The following is a 17,538-nucleotide window of genomic DNA, read 5'->3' as shown; positions in this document are numbered from 1 at the left end:
TAATTGTATAGGCCTTGGAAACACTCAAAAGGTTCTTTGGTAATACCAATTAACGGCAAATCATTTAGAAGTTCATTAGCAACTGTATCAAAAGCAGTGCTGAGGTCGAGCAATACCGAAATACCACCTTTGCCTTTATCCATCGTTTCAAATAACTAATTTACAATAGAACATACAGCCGGCATTTCTGTATATTATAATGGTCTATAAGCAAGGCTACCAAGAGAGAAGCCGACTGACCTTCTGGTAAAGTATTTATACTTTTCAAATTACTAACTAATTGTTCAAGAATATTTTGGACTTGAAAGATAATATATTAGACTTGCATTCTGTTACTGACACAACTTTCATTATTTACAATCTCAATAATATCACCAATTTCCACTTTCTTGTATAGTATATATCCGATTTGGTGTTTCAACAACTGCGATAATTATGTTTTCAATGTTCTCCCTAGTGTTTAATTGCATTGTTCAATTCACTCCACCCGTGACCCAAACATTATTTCTTGTAAAAAGAAACGGGAAAGAAGCAACACGTACCTACGTTGGAAACTTATGCAAAGAAAGGCATATAACAGAATCGAAATCACAACAGATTTTCGTCAAAATTACTTTCGTTGAGTATATTTCAGTTAGGAAAAGTGTTAAAATCAGAACAATTTCTCTTATATGGTCAAAAGGCACTCTTGGCAACGCCGGACAACATCAGCGGTTAATGTAAACAATAACAAACGTTAAATGCTCTCTCTTACAACCCTAGGTTGCCAAGCAACAACGTACAAATTCAGAACTAGGGCTATTAAAGTTCAATGTAATTCCGGTATTTACTGTCATATTTAGGAAAGGCCGAGATGACATTCATTAATTATTTGGACCGAATTAGTATGCTCTGAATGACCTTTAGGAGGAGACGGTGTCAGAGACCTCGAGGAATGTAGTAGACAGACCCGTCCAGGCTCCAGCCTTCCTTCATCGGACACATTTAGGGCAGAAATGAGCGATATGAATTCTGTTCGAGAACGGTAGGCTTCTTTTACAGGTACTAATGGTTAAACATGAAATGTCAGTAGTAAGTTAGGTACCTAGGCTAGGTAGGTAGTCTACCTTAGCTACTAGCCTAGTACTTAGGTAAAGCTAGGTATAGGTAATAAATACCTTAGTACCGTACTAGTACTACTAGTGACTCCTAGTACTTCGTAGTATTATTTAGCTGACGATTGAGACATTTTCACGTTAAATATTTATTGTGGTACCTATAAGGCCTATGCTATGTACTATACTAGGTAGGTAATAGGCTAGTAGTAATGTGGAATACATTTGATACAGATCTACTCTAGGTACACCTTAAGTTAGTAAGTAGTACTCTAAGCCTGTTGTAAGCTGTAAATTGTGACATGATCTACCGTGACATGAAATACCTACCTAGTAGGTATACTAGCTAGGTAGGCTAGGTACATTTCCAGTAGGGTAAACAACCGAGTGGACTAGCTTTGGCCACCCTAACCGTGTTTGGACCCACCTTCAGAAGAAGTACTTTAATAGTTTACATCCTGACACCGGAGATGGGTACCAGTCACAAGTCTCATGTCTCGAGGTGTTGCTCCCACAACCCATGACTCGTGACCGGTGCCCGTCTCTGGTGTCAGGATGTGTTAAAGTACTTTGGGTAGTTTACAGATTCCCGGGCCAGTTTCCCGGGCCGCGCGACACCCAAATCCACCCACCACGGTAAGTAGCCTTACTGTAACCCCTGTGGCTAGCGCGCGCAGCGCAACATTACCTCTTGCCAGAACATGCCGTGCTTGCCAAGAATCTTAAAATATGCGGATAAGGCGCGAAGCGCCGTTCCGCCACGGCCTTACTGACAGCACACATAAATCGATCGTCGCGGATAGTAGGGTAAAAAACCGCATGGTACAGGGGTGGACCATGTACAATCAATGTGTACAACCCCAAAAAAAGTACATTTTAACGCGTCCTGACAGCCGGAGTAGAGGTCTTTAGCTCTGTTTCTCACCAACAACAAGTCGCGTCTGATGGCCCATCTCCGATGTCAGGACACGTTATAGGTAAGGTAATTTTTTTGGGTTGTACATATTGATCGTACTACAAGGTCCACCCCTGTACCATGCGGTTTTTTACCCTATGTAGTCGCTCCTTACTTTGTTGTTGTTTTGGTATCGCCGCCATATTGGTTTTGGTGTTCTTCCGCCGATTTCGGTCAGCGGTCGAGTGGGCTTGCGAATTTGTAGGTGCTCCAGTACTTTTTCTGAAGGTGGGTCCGAACACGGTTTCGGTGGCCGCAGCTTGTCCATTTGGTTGTTTACCCTAATTGTAAGGAAGAGCTCTGCTTGGAGATATTGTTTATTAGTACCTAGCTAATGCAATCTTTTGATTGAACATGTAGGAAGGGTGTGTGTGGTGTAAGTATAGGTAGTACAGATGCGATAGCTACTTAGGGTAAACAACCGAATGGACTAACTGCGACCACCCTAACCGTGTTCAGAACCACCTTCAGAAAAAGTACTTAATCATGTCCCGACACTGGAGATGGGCACCAGTCATGGGTCACGGGAGCAACACCTCGAGACATGAGACCTGTGACTGGTGCCCATCTGCGGTGTCATTACGTGTTAAAGTATTTTTTCTGAAGGTGGGTCCGAACACAGTTAGGGTGGCCGCAGCCAGTCCACTCTGTTGTTTACCCTATTAACTTGAGAAATTACCTATAGTACTACTAGGTAACGTAAGAAATTTACTGAATTTTGTTTATGCTTTTATGCTGAGAAGCTCTGCAGGACAACGTGTTTGTTATTGGTTAATGAGGCTAGGGCACTCTCTCCCTCAGCTCCACCTGGCTACTATTTAGAGGCTGGTCAGTCTTTACTGGGCTCCATACAACCACTGCAGATGCAGTTCCTTTCCAGTGCTATAGTAGATTCACATCAACCTTGAATTGATATCTAGGCCCGGCCCTTACGACGCTCCTGATTGGCCTATCTCGAGAGTTCACAGGCAGCATTTGTGTTCCGAGCTCTCCTGAGGGATACTTTTGAAAGGAGAGGTGGAACATACATCCTGTCTATGTGAACTCTCTCGAGAGACTGAGAGTTTCCAGCCCTGTGATTGGCTTATCAACAGCCAATCAGGAGTGTTGTAAGGGACTGGCCTAGACATGAAATGCATGGTTGATGTGAATCTACTATAGCCATGTGAATCTCTGACCTTGTCTGGTTAGATGGGTGGTGCACAATTTGCCATTAGGACAGATTTAAGTTTCTTAAGTGTTAATGTTTCAGATATTGAGCTCTGGTGTTAAAGTTACCTTGTCTTCCAAGCCTTTCACATTATCATAGAAAAAGAGGTAGAACCTAACTAGTTCTCTTTGATCAATAGACTTCCTTGCTCTTGTCATAAAAAAAAAGGTGGAGCCTGGCAAGTTCTCTTTGATCAATAGACTTCCTAGTTCTTGCCTAGACTAAGTTAATTAGTATATTGCACCTTTATTTTCTGAAATATCAAAGTTATATGGTACATTTATATGTAATTGGCAGTATATATATGCTGTGGTAATGAGTACCTGTTCAACTTTTGAAATATTCTGTTTGTGTAAGAATTCAGTAGCATATTTGCTTTACCTCACAGGTATGCATTATAGAAATATTTACAATGAAGGTATTATATGAAAATCTCAGGTATATATAATTTTCAAAGCACTGTTAATTTAAATACAGTTACCTTTCTGTTTGAAAATGTTTAATTGCATGAGGACCATGGGTCAGGTTTATTGATTATGGCATATCACTAACTTAAACATTCTTTATCTTCAGCTTTTCCCATCTTTATATGGGGTCGCTTTTTATTAGTCTTCTCCATCTTCTGCAATCATGCACCATTACCTCACTCATGTTCCTCTCCCGCATGTCCGTGTTAACTGTGTCTCTCCATCTCATTTTTGGTCTACCTCTCCTCCTTGATTATGGCATATGACATATCAATTAAATGATATTTATTTGTTTACAGGCAGTGGAAAGTGTATCCAATGCATCTTTAATCTTGTCTCAAACTGATTAGCCTGCCGTCACAATGAGTGATATTGAATTCAGTGCCGCGGACTCAGATCCTGTTTCTGATGTCAATCCAGAAGAAATGGCAAAGTTAATGGCTGTAAGTTGCTAAAATGTTGTAGTTTTGTTATATTTGGTTGTGATACTTGTACAGTGGACCCCCTATCCATGGGGGATGATGCGCACCAGACCCCCCCGCAAATAGCTATAATCCGCAAATACTTTGAACCCCAATAAAAACACTTTAAACTGCCTATTTTGTTAGTTAAAATTCAAGAAAATCCACAAAAATGTATATTCTTGGTTTTTTTAGTAGGTTTATCACTAAAAGTGCAATTTATAATAAAATTCATATGAAAATACAGTAATTTGTGGATATTTCTCATAGAAAAATACTGTGTATAGTTGAATTTCCTGCAAATAGGCACATAGAGGAGTTCGCAAATACATGAGTCCACGAATACGGGGTTCGTTGTAATTCATTCAATCACTGTAATGGAAAGGAATCTCAAATATGAAAACCAGTTGTTGCTGATAAGATATTCATATCGTTCACATGAAAAACATTTTTTCAAATGATATCATGTTTAGAATAGCTTTCCTGGAAATTGATGTAGCTGATTTTACTCATATAGGATTTGGAGGATTTGGATGATGGATTACCCAAAGGCAAACCCAAGTCAGCAACTTCACAAAAAAGTGAAAAAGATGCAAATCGTCGAGTGACCTTTGATAACAAAAACTCCCATCCTCTTCTAAAAACAAAAGAAGCCGCTAATGATGAAGATGATGGTAAGTTAATTGTTGTACTTTTATTTTTGGTAATCAGAAGCTCAAGCAATTAAGAATAGGAAAAACATAATCCAGCGCCTCAGTGGCGTGATCAGTATGATCTTGGACTGCCACCTCGGTGGCCACGAGTTCGGTTCTCAGCCATTCCATTGAGGAGCGAGAGATGTGTATTTCTGGTGATAGAAGTTCACTCTCGACGTGGTTCGGAAGTCACGTAAAGCCGTTGGTCCCGTTGCTGAATAACCACTGGTTCCATGCAACGTAAAATCACCATACAAACAAACAAAACATAATCCAGTACTGTACATAATTTTTTTGTTTTTTTTTTAATTTCCTTAGAATACATTGTAGTCTATTATGATTTTTGTGGTCAGGATACTAATGCACTGTAAATTTGTGTTGTTGGCTTGGGAATAGAAACTGTCTTATGTTTATTGTGATGTCAGACAGTGTTTTGCATCACATATGTGTGGAAATTGTTTTGGAGTATTGGAAATTTACTTGTGGTAGTGAGGCTAATTTTTCTCAATACGTACTGTCTATATAAAAGCACTTCCTCCATCTGTGTATAAAATCCTTTCACCAGAGCAATATTGCTCATGTGTGCTCAGCTTAGTTGTGTAGCAGGGTTAAATAGTGGTGATTGTCCTTTTTCCAGTGGTACAGCTAAAGATATGACCCATTGTAACTTTTGCCAGCACAGATTTGGAATTATCTGCCATCTGATACTATCCATAATTGTGTCTTTAATTTAAGGGAAGAGCCTTTAGCATCTTATTAAATTATACTTCACCCTAGTAAGGGTAGCCTCTGATTAAATATACTACTCCACCCTAGTAAGGGAAGTTCTGAAGTTCTACATTGTGCTCAAGTTTGTCCTGGAGGTAGCTGCAATATAAGGTAACCTTAGTACTCTGTTAATTACTTGAAGCTTTGCAGCAAGATTAAAAACAATGCCATTATTTAGACCAAACCTTTACCCAGGATTACCTTTTTTGTTTAATGCTTTCTTTCGTTCTCATAGCAGTGCTTTCCCTTGTTCAAGAAGTTCCAGCTACATGTGGCTCTAGATAACATATGTACTAGTTGCAAAAATTGATTACTGAAGAAAAACTAATATGTAATCTATTCAGATTAGATATCAAGAAACCAAATATTAAATGTGTTGAAAAAGAAAGAGAAAAGATGGCATACAGAAGTGCTTTGTGTATGTACTATTAGAAAAAAAGATATTGCAATACACCCCCTGAACACCTGAATAAGCCCTGGTCACTTACCAGCCCGAACCCTCATTTATTAAAAATTTACCAAATCTTTGGTTAAAATAAACTATCAGTGTTGCCAATCTCCTGGCAAACACCCTCGTTACCTAGTTACCAGCCCACCGCTGGTAGCCCTGCCATCACGGGCCAGTCACACCTGCCCTCTCACGTCAATCACTTATCGTTCGCGGTGGAGTACAGATGTATCCACAGCGAACTCCTTTTGGTCTTGCCCGGCCTTCATTTACACCTTTGATTTGATTGATTTTGGTGACGAATTACGGATCCCTTTGGATTACGGTTGGATTGCTCTTAACCCCTTCTTTACCGGGTGGGTGAGCAGAATGTAAACATTGCGTTCGCTGCCGAACTGAATCTCTCGTTAGTGACTCCAGTTTGGAGGGGTGCCGATCGTAAAAATATTTGCCAAAAATACACTAATCAAGACAGGCTAATGAAATTATCAGGTTTGTTCCGACACGGCATACAAACCTTCGGTCCTTTTACAATAGGAAGGTACTAGCGGTCAGCTGGATAGGTCGTAAGCTTTCGAACAAGGGGTTCGGTAGTTAACTGCTTGTCCGACAGGTGCGCGCGGCGCGAGACTGGAGGTAAACAAATCACTTTTGCTTTCGGCCCTCACAGCGAGTGGACGTGTGTGTTCGACGCTCTCTGCCCGCTTCTCGTCGTTTGCTTTCCTGAGTATATGGTTGTGTTTGTGTATGAAAGAATCATTGTAAGTACAATCATTTCTCTCTTTCTAATTAATTTTGAATTATTGGTCAATGATGGAATCTCCTCGCCTCGCTACCCCACGGAGACTATGCCCCCCGGGTACCGAAGGGCGTAAATGCGGAAGTTCCGCTCATTCCGGAGATTGACCCTCATATTTTGTGCGCTCGTGTCGGGGGCGCGAATGCACCCGAGCCGAGCCATGTGAAGTTTGTAATAATTGGTCGGAGGCGCAGTGGACTTGTATGAGGGCAGGAAGAAGCGAAGGCCGGCAAAGGAGTCGTCGGAAAGCTCTCCCGCGACTCCTTTGGTTACGGACACTTCGTCTTCTTTCCTGCCGCCCGCTCAGCTTCCAACAGTTTGGCGCCTTCCCCTTCGGGGGGGGTTTCTAGGTCCTTCTCCTCACCTGACTTGTCGAGTGTGGAGGAGGGCGCTAGATACCCTAACGTCGAGTTGTACTCTGGGTCCTCTATCCGGTTCGTCTTCGCGCGAGCGGTAGAGGATCCTCCTAATCACCCGACCTTTAGCTTCCTCAGGTGCGGGTTGCCGCCGCGAAAGGACCGACCTCGGACAGGTGTGGGCATCGTTGGGGCTGCAGGGCACGTGCCGAGTGTCCAGGGGCTGCTCTACCATCTCGCTGGCTCCGTGGCGGTCACCACCACCACGACCCTTACAACACCTGGCTACGCTTCACCTCCTCACCTGGTGTACACCCCGCACGCGGTCTCTGTACACCTACTACATCGGTGCAGGGGCCAGTCGCCGTACCTCGGGGGAGTGTGATGCCGCCACCTGGGTTTGCCGTGCTGCCGCGACCGGACTTCGTGTGCCCGAAGAGCTCGCCCCTGGACCTCCCACCAGTACCAAGGATGTCTGTGCCGCTGGTCCGTCCATCTGGACCGCCTGCACAGCCTGCCGTACCTGCCGTACCTGCCCAGCCGCCGTTCACGGACGTGACGTTGACCACTGCTGCCGTTCCTGTACCTGCTCCTGCCGTCTCTACTGCCGTTCCTGTGATGCCTGCACCTGCTGACGTTGTTCCTGTTCCTGGCGCCGCTGCTCCCGATGCTGATCTGTTCGGACAGGTGCGTCCGGGCCCTGTTGCTTCGGCAACAGCAGCCCCGCTATCGCTCTGGATGACAGATCTGACGTCGGTCCTGAGGAGGTTGACGAAGAAGAAGAAGAAGAGGAGAAGGTGTCGTCGTCGTCTTCATCGTCTTCTTCGTCGTCGTCGTCGTCTGCCGCCTCTTCCCCTTCTTCTTCTAAGGCTCCCCCGCCGAAGAAGAAGAAGGTCGCCTCCCCCCCCCTAAGAAGTCTCCTTCGGGAACTTCTAAGGGCCCGTCTCGCTCTGGTGAGACGGGGGGTTCTTCCGCTGGTCACCCTGCTCCTTCGGAGGCAGGACCCGTCTCTTCTTCCGCAAGGAAGAAGACTACGGGGACCAGAGGAGTGCCGGCTAACACCGGCACTTCCTCACCTGCTGTTAGTGGTTCGGCCACGGCAGCGGGGTCCGTCTCGGCCTCTCGTTCGCGAGAGGTACCGAGTGGACGGTCGCCTAACAGCGGCCGTGCAGCCAAGAAACCAGACCTCTGAGCCCGCTTCAGCGTCAGGTTCACGGCACGGAGCGGAAGACTGGTGACAGCCGCTCACGCGACTCTCACCAGACCAGCTCTCGCTCTCGCGGCGAGCAGCTGGCTACCCGGGCGGACGTGACGGTCCATGACCGGCCACGGGCCGAGGCTGGGAAGAGGTCCCCCCGTTCGCCGGCACCAGCCACGGCTGGTACCAGCGAACTGACGCACCGTGAGGATACGCACCGGTCTCACCGTGACAGTGGAGCTCGCCGGTCGCCTGACCGTCACTCTCACAGAGAGCGATCGGGTACGGCGACCAGCACCAGCTCCTCTGACACACGAGACCGGGGCCGCTGTTCTCGGTCCAGCCGTTCTCCACAGCGAGACGGCTCGACTAGGTCTGCAGCTCGATCGCCACCGCGGGTTGACGATCGCCTGCAGTCCTTCCAAGCCCACTGGTTCTTCCAGCGAGCGAGGAGGCGAGCGTCAGGTCTGCCTCTCCCATACCTTCAACCTCCTCGGGTTACACCGGGAGGGGCGAGGTATTGAGGAGTGATCGTGAGGGGTGCGCCCTCAGGATCCCACCACGTCGTCGTACGTACCAGGCACGGTTCTCGGACCAGCCAGGTCGTACGCACAAGTGGTTGGAGGAGACCGAGAGGGGTCTGTCGCGGTGTTCCATCCCCTTGAGGGAGGAGGGTCTCGGGAGATGCTCCTGTTTTGAGGGACTGGATGGTCCGACTCCGCAGGACGCAGTCACTCCTGAGATCCAGAGGAACTTTGCCGAGGTTATTGCGCTGATTCGTCAGCACAAACGACCTCGCGGAAGGATCGCCGCTCCCACCATCCGAGCCCACGTCCGGCTCGAGTCGTTCTGGGGCCCGAAGAGGGAACCCAGACCGACGGTGGGTTTGCCGCGTTCTGAGCTTGCGGACTCAGTGCTGACCAGTTGAATCGCTTGTCTCCGGACAAGACGGTTACGCTCAAGTCTGGCAGGTCGAGCAAGCTGCTTCCACCTCCTCTGCTGCGACAGCGGCGTTTTTACGTGCCATCTGAAGACCCGATGCCGCCCAAAACAGGTGAACCCGGAGTTAGCCAGGCTGAATCCGGGTGTGTCTCTGCAGCAGCTCCTGTCCGAGAACCTATGGTTCTCGCAGCAAGAGGCACTCGGCCTGGAATCTACCGCCATGGCAGCTTTCCAGGCCGTCTCCTGGCTAGATCTGTGGTCCCTCACAGTATCTAAGGTCGCAGCCAACTCCAGGGGAATTTCTCCCGAAGATGACTGGTCTTTAGGAGACTTTGCCAGTCTGGAGGAAGAGCCATCTCCTTCCTTGCCCACCAGACGGTGAACCTGTGGGCCAACCTGGTTCTCCGACGAAGGGACGCTGTCCTTACTCGGGTTTCCAGGGCGGCCGGGCGTGAAGCGGCGTTGGGACTTCGCAACGGACCTTTACGGAGTTCCACGTCTCTCTTCCCAGGAGAGATGGTGGACGCTGCGGTGGACAGACGGCGCACTGACGACAGTGACCGTCTGGTTCACCAGGCAGTCTCGAAGGCTTCTGGGCAGCCTCGGACTGCGGCCAAGTCTAAGAGCTCGGCTAGCGCTTCCTCGGTGGCTAAGACGGTAGCTGCGTCGAAGCCAAGGGGAAAGACTCTGTCTTCTTCGACTTCTACCAAGGGGAGCCGTAACCAGCCCTCCTCCCACGCCTCCTCCTCCCGTGGCAGGCTCTGGGAAGAAGTCGAAGAAAGGGGGGAAACGCTAGGGACGGCGTTCCCCCTCACCTGCTGCCGGAAGTGGGGGGGTGCCTGGCCAGCCATTGGGCAACTTGGCAGCGCTACGGCGCCGAGACCTGGATTGTAGATGTCCTTCGGGAGGGATATCTATTACCCTTCCCTTCGAATCTCGGCCACCCCTCACCTCCGACCGGGTCCAACAGCAGTCGTACGTTCCAGGGTCATCGAAGGACGTAGCATTGAGACAGGAGATCAAGACCATGCTGAGCAAGAGAGCTGTAGAAATCGTCACGGATCAGTCACCGGGCTTTTTACAGTCGACTCTTCCTGGTGGAAAAGTCTAACGGGAGGCTGGCGCCCGGTGATAGATCTCTTCTCCCTGAAACCGGTTTGTTCGCCAGACCCGGTTCACGATGGAGACGGCACGCTCAGTGCTCGACTCCATCAGGGAGAACGATTTCATGCTTTCAGTGGACTTGAAGATGCGTATTTCCAAATACCCATTCATCAGTCCTCCAGAAAGTACCTCAGCTTCATCCTCGACGGGACGGTGTACCAGGTTTCAGGGACCTTTGCTTCGGTTCGGCTCTCAACCGCACACAGGTGTTCACGCGAGTGTTCACTCTGGTGTCTGCTTGGGCCCATTCGCACGGGATACGTCTGATGAGGTATCTCGACGATTGGTTAGTCCTGGCGAGCTCCCGCTCGCAGTTTGCTACAGGACAGGGATCGACTGCTCGAGTTCTGTCGCGATCTGGGGATCCGTTGTGAACCTTCGAAAAGTCCGATCTCGAGCCCAAGCAGAGGGATGCAAGTCACCCTGGGTCATGCTGATCGACACGGTAGCAGGCGAGTCTTCCCCGCAGACTCGCGGATCAGCAGATTCAGGGAGGCAGCCAACCAGTTCCTGTCTCGGCAGGAACAGTAGCTCAGCGATGGCAAGTCCGTGATCGGACACCTGTCGTCACTCCGAGAAGTTAGTCCCTCACGGGCGTCTTCACCTGCGGTCTCTTCAGTGGAGACTAAAGGAGAGTTGGTCACAGGCAACGGTATCCCCCAAGCTTTCCAGTGTCACTGACACCGGAGGTGAGGCAGGACCTAGCCTGGTGGCTGGACGACAGGAACTTCTTAAGAGGAGTGCCTCTGCGCACTCCCCCCCCACCCCCCCCGGACATGCAGCTGTTCTCAGACGCATCGACCCGAGGGATGGGGCGCACACCATGGAGGAGTTGCTGACTTCAGGAGTGTGGGACGAGAACGACAAGCACCTTCACATCAATGTACTGGAAAAACTCAAGGCCAAAGCGTTCCTCGCTCTCCAAGAGTTCCAGGACCGCTTGATGGGACACTCAGTGGTGTGATGTGCAACAACACCACGGTGGTGGCCTACGTCAACAAACAGGGGGGCCTAGTGTCTCTCCGTTGTACCAGTTGACTCGGCAGGTGCACGAGTGGGCCGAGGCACACTCAATAGAGCTGTCGGCACGCTACATTCCAGGGAAGAGGAATGTAGTAGCAGACACGCTCAGCCGTCGGGATCAGGTGATAGGGACCGAATGGTCTCTACACCAGGACGTGGCGGAAAGGCTCTTCGGACCTGTGGGGGCGACCAGTCGTGGATCTGTTCGCCACCCGGCACAACAGGAAGCTCAAGGTGTTCTTCTCGGCCGTGCTGGACCCATGGGCAGCTGCAGAGGAAGCTCTTCAACACCCGTGGGACAACCTCTTCGTCTATGCCTTTCCCCCGTTCAGCCTGATTCGCAAGGTGATCAGTCGAGCACTGGTCACCCCGAATCTCAGGATGATCCTGGTGGCTCCCCAAATGGCCACAGGCCATTTGGTATCCGGACCTGCTGGCTCTTCTCGCAGGAGAACCGAGAGAGATTCCCCTTTGGCACAACCTTCTCGCCCAGCCCACACGTCCGAGCGGTACCACCGAGCAGTCCCAGTCCCTACGTCTTCACGGCTGGCTGTTATCCACCATCTCTTGCGAACGAGAGGCTTTTCTCGTAGCGCAGCAACAGAGATGGCTGGAAACGTCCGTCAGTCCTCTGCAGCTGTGTACCAGGGGAAGTGGGCCGTCTTCTGTGGTTGGTGTCGTAGACGGGGTCTATCTCCTCTCAGAGCCACTCTTCAGCAGGTAGCGGATTTCCTCGTGTTTCTTCGCCGAGAGAAGCTCCTCTCCAGTCCCCACAGTCAAAGGATACAGAGCCGCCTTGGCGCTCGTCCTGAAACTTAGGGGATTGGACATCTCGAACTCGTTCGAGATCTCCATTGCTTATGAGGAGCTTCGAAAGGTCTTGCCCACCCAGGGAACTCGGGGAGGCCCCCTGCGTGGGATGTAACTCTCGTCCTTAGAAGTTTGACTCGAACGCCGTTCGAGCCACTCCGAGAGTCGTCAGACAGGGATCTGACCCTCAAGACCCTCTTCTTGCTGGCCCTGGCATCGGCGAAGAGAGTAGGGGAACTTCATGGTCTTTCCTATGATGTACGACACTCCAGGGATGGGGATCTGTGACGCTTGATTTCGTCCCGAACTTCGTTGCGAAGACTCAGAAACCGTCGATCCCTGACGACAGGTTCGAGTCATTCACGATTCCCTCCCATATTGGACTTCACCGATAATGATGCGGATGAGATGCTGCTTTGTCCTGTGAGGGCGCTACGGCGCTATCTGAAGAGAACTCGACACCTCAGGCCTGAGTGTCGACGCCTCTTCGGTTAGCACCGGGGTAACCAAGAAAGAAGTATCCAAGAACACTCTTTCATTCTGGCTGCGTGAGGTCATCAGGAGGGCGTATGAGGGCTGATGGTAGTGACGACATCCGTACGTCCCGTCCGAGAGCTCACGAAGTCAGAAGTATTGGCCCCTCGTTGGCGTTTCGTAAGAACTTCTCTGTGGCGCAGGTCCTGAAGGCAGGGGTCTGGTCTAACCAGACTACCTTTACGTCCTTCTACCTTCGGGATATTGCCCACAGGTCCTTGGATGGACCTTTTCCTTGGGACCCGTGGTGGCTGCTCAACAAGTTGTTGTAAGCTAACCCAGACCCTCGCAGGCTGAAACAGCATCGAGTCCTGGTGTGACTGTGTGGATGGATGTGAATGAGTGAGTGACTGGCTCCCTCTTCCCGTCTTTTCCTACTCCTCTACCTGTGGGCAGAGGGCCACGGTCGTCACTACGCTGGATGAGGACGAGATGCAGGTGAGCTATATGACAGAGCCCCATCCTATCCCTTTCACTAGGGATAGGAGCAGAATATCCACCACTTCTTCTACAAGGGGGGGAAGTGGATGCCTACAAGAGTCAAACCCATGACTTTATATTGCTCCTGTACAGGAACAAGTTCTTACATTGCTGGTACGAAGAGATACGCTTGCCTCTCTCTTAGTAACTCGGTCCAGAGGTCTGACCATTGATCCTGCGGTGCCACACCCCGATCAATCGGACAGAGGCTTGGATCCCTCCCTCGCTCTTACGACCAGGGAGGCTTCCAAGGTTGGGCGAACACCAGTCTGTTCACAAAAGACTCAGATTCCTCCCACCAAGAAGTGAGTCTTCCTATTGTAAAAGGACCGAAGGTTTGTATGCCGTGTCGGAACAAATGACAATTTGTCCAAAATTGCATGCATAACTAACTAGACAAACCTGAGGTCCTTTTACACATAGCCCCACCTCATGCCACCCCTCACTCTGCAGTTTTTTGCTTGGGCCAAAAGCAAAAGTGATTTGTTTACCTCCCAGTCGCGCGCGCGCGCCTGTCGGACAAGCAGTTAACTACCGAAACCCCTTGTTCGAAAGCTTACGACCTATCCAGCTGCCGCTAGTACCTTCCTATTGTAAAAGGACCTCAGGTTTGTATAGTTTAGGAAAAATGCAATTTTGGACAAATTGTCATATTATTACCACTATAATAACGCATATTATCTGTTAGTTTTTATCATCCTACAGGGAAAATAAATGATTTTGTGAAAAAAAATGTGAAACTCAGTGTCCCTTGTACAAGGGACACTGGTGGTCGGTGAGAAAACTACAGTCTTGAATAGAAATCGGTCTTTAACAGAATGTTGGTATATCGCACCTGGGAACATGCACATAAAGTATTATCAAAATAGAACAGTAAATAAGCACGTAATAACAAAGCAAAAACTAAAGCGAAAGCCCCAGCCAATAAATATGGAAATCGCAAATTTTATACTATATCTCAAAAATTGGGTCGATGTCATTTTCTTTTACGTCTTTTCTAAGATTTAGTTTCATTCACAGAAAACAACTTTAGGGGCATCAGGGGTATCTAAACTAATTTGTTAAGTTTCTTTGTCCTCAGAAAAAATAGCTTTTTCGCTTTTTCTCTGGTTTGGTTTTTTATATTAAAGTTACTATAAAGCTTTATTTTTTTACCTTCATTTTTATCTGGTGTTCATATTTTTTATTTTGTAAAATGTAATAAGTGAATAAATAATAAATACAGTAAATGATGATACAACTGGTTTTATTACTTGGGTAGAAGTATTACATGTTTACGCTTGTCTGGTTTTGTGATTTTTTGTTGAGACGCAGTTCATCTGTCACCTACACACTACTATAAGCAGTAATAATATTTTTTTGGGTTCATCATACGTCTGGCAGTGTCATACTGTTTTATTTTGCTCCAAACTCTTTCAAACGAAAATTACAGAATGATTGGAAGTCCCTATCTGAAAAAAAGAGGATTTGTTCATGAAACTTACCTGACAGATATATATATAGCTGTATTTTCTGAAGTCCGACAGAATTTAAAAATTCGCGGACACGCAGTGGGCGGCCAGTGGTAGTACCCATTCCCGCCGCTGGGAGGCGGATACATCAGGAACTATTCCCATTTTCTATGCATATTTTTTTCTGTCGCCGGTCGGTAAACAACTGTTTACAGACCTCCGCCTAGGATTTTGAAACTTCATTAGCCACTTAAGTATCCTAATATTCTTTCGATTATTAACTGGGATTTGTGGCTAGGCATACGCTATCGTAAATTTTTTCATTGCATTTGATGTCTGAAGCTAGTTTAGCCTAGTTTCAGACTTTGTTGTCTGCATGGTAAGGTGAGGCTACCGGAACTTTTGGTAGACACTCGCTTAGTATATAGACGTTTACATGTTTTCTTTGCATAAGGTAATTAGTGTAATGTGTGACTGATTACGGAAGAAGGAGGATTCATTTACGCATTTTAGAGCGTGTTAGAATCAGGAGTTTTCCTCCACAGTAAACAGAAGTTAGAAATAATGAACCTTCTAACCTCCTGTAGATTTATTTTGCCTAACCCTGTGGTATGGCTTACGGGCCTAGAAGAAGTGTCTGCTAGAGGATTACATCAAGTAATCTTAGACTAAAGTGCTCGCTCTCCAATCAGTGTTTGTGAAGTGTAGTGCCCCTTGTTGTTGTGGAGGGGGCGTCAGATCGGCCCCATAATGCCTCTAGGCCTGGACCTCTGTCGGACTCCCAGGACTCAGGGAGAGGGCATGTCGAAAGCCGCAAGAGGGTTACGGGGGCTCCCCACCGATCTGGCGTCCCTTCGGCAGAACCTGTTGACGCTTCCCAGGCTGCTAAAGATCGTGCACGTGCACGAATCTTGAAGGATTGCTTCTCGTCCTCCGAGGCGTCCTCCCCACACAGGGGTTGGAGTTCTCGGAAGGACTCGTGCCCCCTAAAGAAGCTTTAGAGAAGAGGACGCTTCACGTCCTCTCTCTCGTCACGTACGTGAACGCTATGTATACATCATTTATTACATTATTAAGGAGGCTCATTCATCTTGCCAGAAGAGTGATTTGAGCCTCCTGCGAGTGACCGCTCATGTATACATCATTTATACATTATTAAGGAGGCTCATTCATCTTGTCAGAAGAGTGATTTGAGCCTCCTGCGAGTGAACGCTCATGTATACATCATTTATACATTATTAAGGAGGCTCATTCATCTTGCCAGAAGAGTGATTTGAGCCTCCTGCGAGTGAACGATCATGTATATGAACGCTCATGTATACATCACTTATACATTATTAAGGAGGTTCATTCATCTTGCCAGAAGAGTTTATTTGAGCCTCCTGCGAGTGAACGCTCATGAAGTTTAGAGCTGTTTCAACATCGCTAGCATTCCAAAAGAATTTGGTAATCAAGGGACATTCTTGATTCCACCTTTTGGAGGAGCAACTCAGTATTCGTCTCCTCTCCTCATGGCGCTCCGTATACGTTATGTAACGTTCGCTTTACTTCGAAAAAGCAAGCTGATAAGTTTGACGGCCGGCAAGCTGCTGTGCACAGTCAAACAACTTATGTCTCTGGTCGGCATAAGAAGGGCAATTTAGACGTGAGGAAGCTTTTGGAGGTGCTCGACGTCCTATAAGTAGAGACATTCTCCAGGACGCTCGGCAAGCACCTTGCGGAAGACGAAAGCCATACGTCTTCCTTTAGTGTTCACACTCTTCAGGAGCAGCGTGCGGCTCTCCATGGAGACTCGCATGAGGACGTCCCTTAAAAATATTCAATGTCATACGCAAAACGCGGTTCGTCATAACATTGAGATGTTGGCAAGGTCGCTCGCCAGGACGCCTCTTGGCGGGCCTTGCATGCATCAAGGCGCTCAACGAGTCCTCTCTGAAACGTCGTTCAGAAGGACTTGGTGTTCTCTGCTCAGACACTCTCGTAGCTAAGCAGGACGTTTTGAGGACGCTCAGCAGGACGATTTTTGAGGACGTCGGGCAGGACGCTTTTGAGGACGCTCAGCAGGACGCTTTCCAGCACGCTTTTGAGGAGGACGCTCAGCAGGACGCTTTTGTGGACATTCGCCAGGACGCTTCGGTGGAGCTCTGCAGGACGCTTTGCGAGAGAAAAGAACTTGTTGAAGGCGTCTTATTTGCTGTTGAGGACATTTCTTTACAGAAATTTTTAAAAGGATTCGGAGTTAGCGGAGAGACATACCCGAATTTTTTCTTCGATCCTCTTTCCTCTTCATCGATTTCTTTGAGAATCGGGAAGATTATATACTCGGATTCCTGGGTGACTTTCGGTCATGTTAAAGGGTTTTTTCCCCTATTAGCAAAGTGCTAATAGTTTTGTCAAGTCAGGACGTTTTCTCCCCATTGTCATTTAAGTGGGGGACCCCTCATAAATGGGGTAGTTCTCATTGACATAGATTTTAACGTTTTTATCGTTTAAGCGAATAAAAAACTCATTAACAAATTTCGGAAGAGCTCTCATTCATTTTCAGAGGCTCATCCGGGGTTAAGAGAAAGACTTGTAGACTATCCAGGAAGTCTTTTGTCCAATATCATAAGAACATTGAACGGTCTTTTCCGATCCTCGGTTCTCTATTGATGATCTCTATTCGAATATTACTCCCTTTTCT

At 47.9% G+C, this 17,538-nt stretch overlaps 1 protein-coding gene across 3 annotated transcripts in view; it reads left to right on the top strand.

The window, feature by feature from the left end:
* Nucleotides 1–513: 513 nt before the first annotated feature.
* Nucleotides 514–17,538, top strand: part of LOC135212622 (fas-binding factor 1 homolog) — a gene marked incomplete at its 3' end in the record, with an annotated part of 53,097 nt that continues 36,072 nt past the window's right edge. Inside the window, 3 exon segments of one of the 3 annotated variants that reach the window (XM_064246209.1) lie at nt 514–719; nt 4,026–4,169; nt 4,705–4,861. In XM_064246209.1, coding sequence (XP_064102279.1) covers nt 4,089–4,169; nt 4,705–4,861 — 238 coding nt within the window. 3 annotated transcript variants of the gene reach the window in all.

The sequence above is a fragment of the Macrobrachium nipponense genome, chromosome 41 (genome assembly GCF_015104395.2).
Source record: "Macrobrachium nipponense isolate FS-2020 chromosome 41, ASM1510439v2, whole genome shotgun sequence".
Classification (NCBI taxonomy): domain Eukaryota; kingdom Metazoa; phylum Arthropoda; class Malacostraca; order Decapoda; family Palaemonidae; genus Macrobrachium; species Macrobrachium nipponense.
Note: the sequence above shows the minus strand (reverse complement) of the source record. Positions and strands in the feature narration are given on the sequence as shown.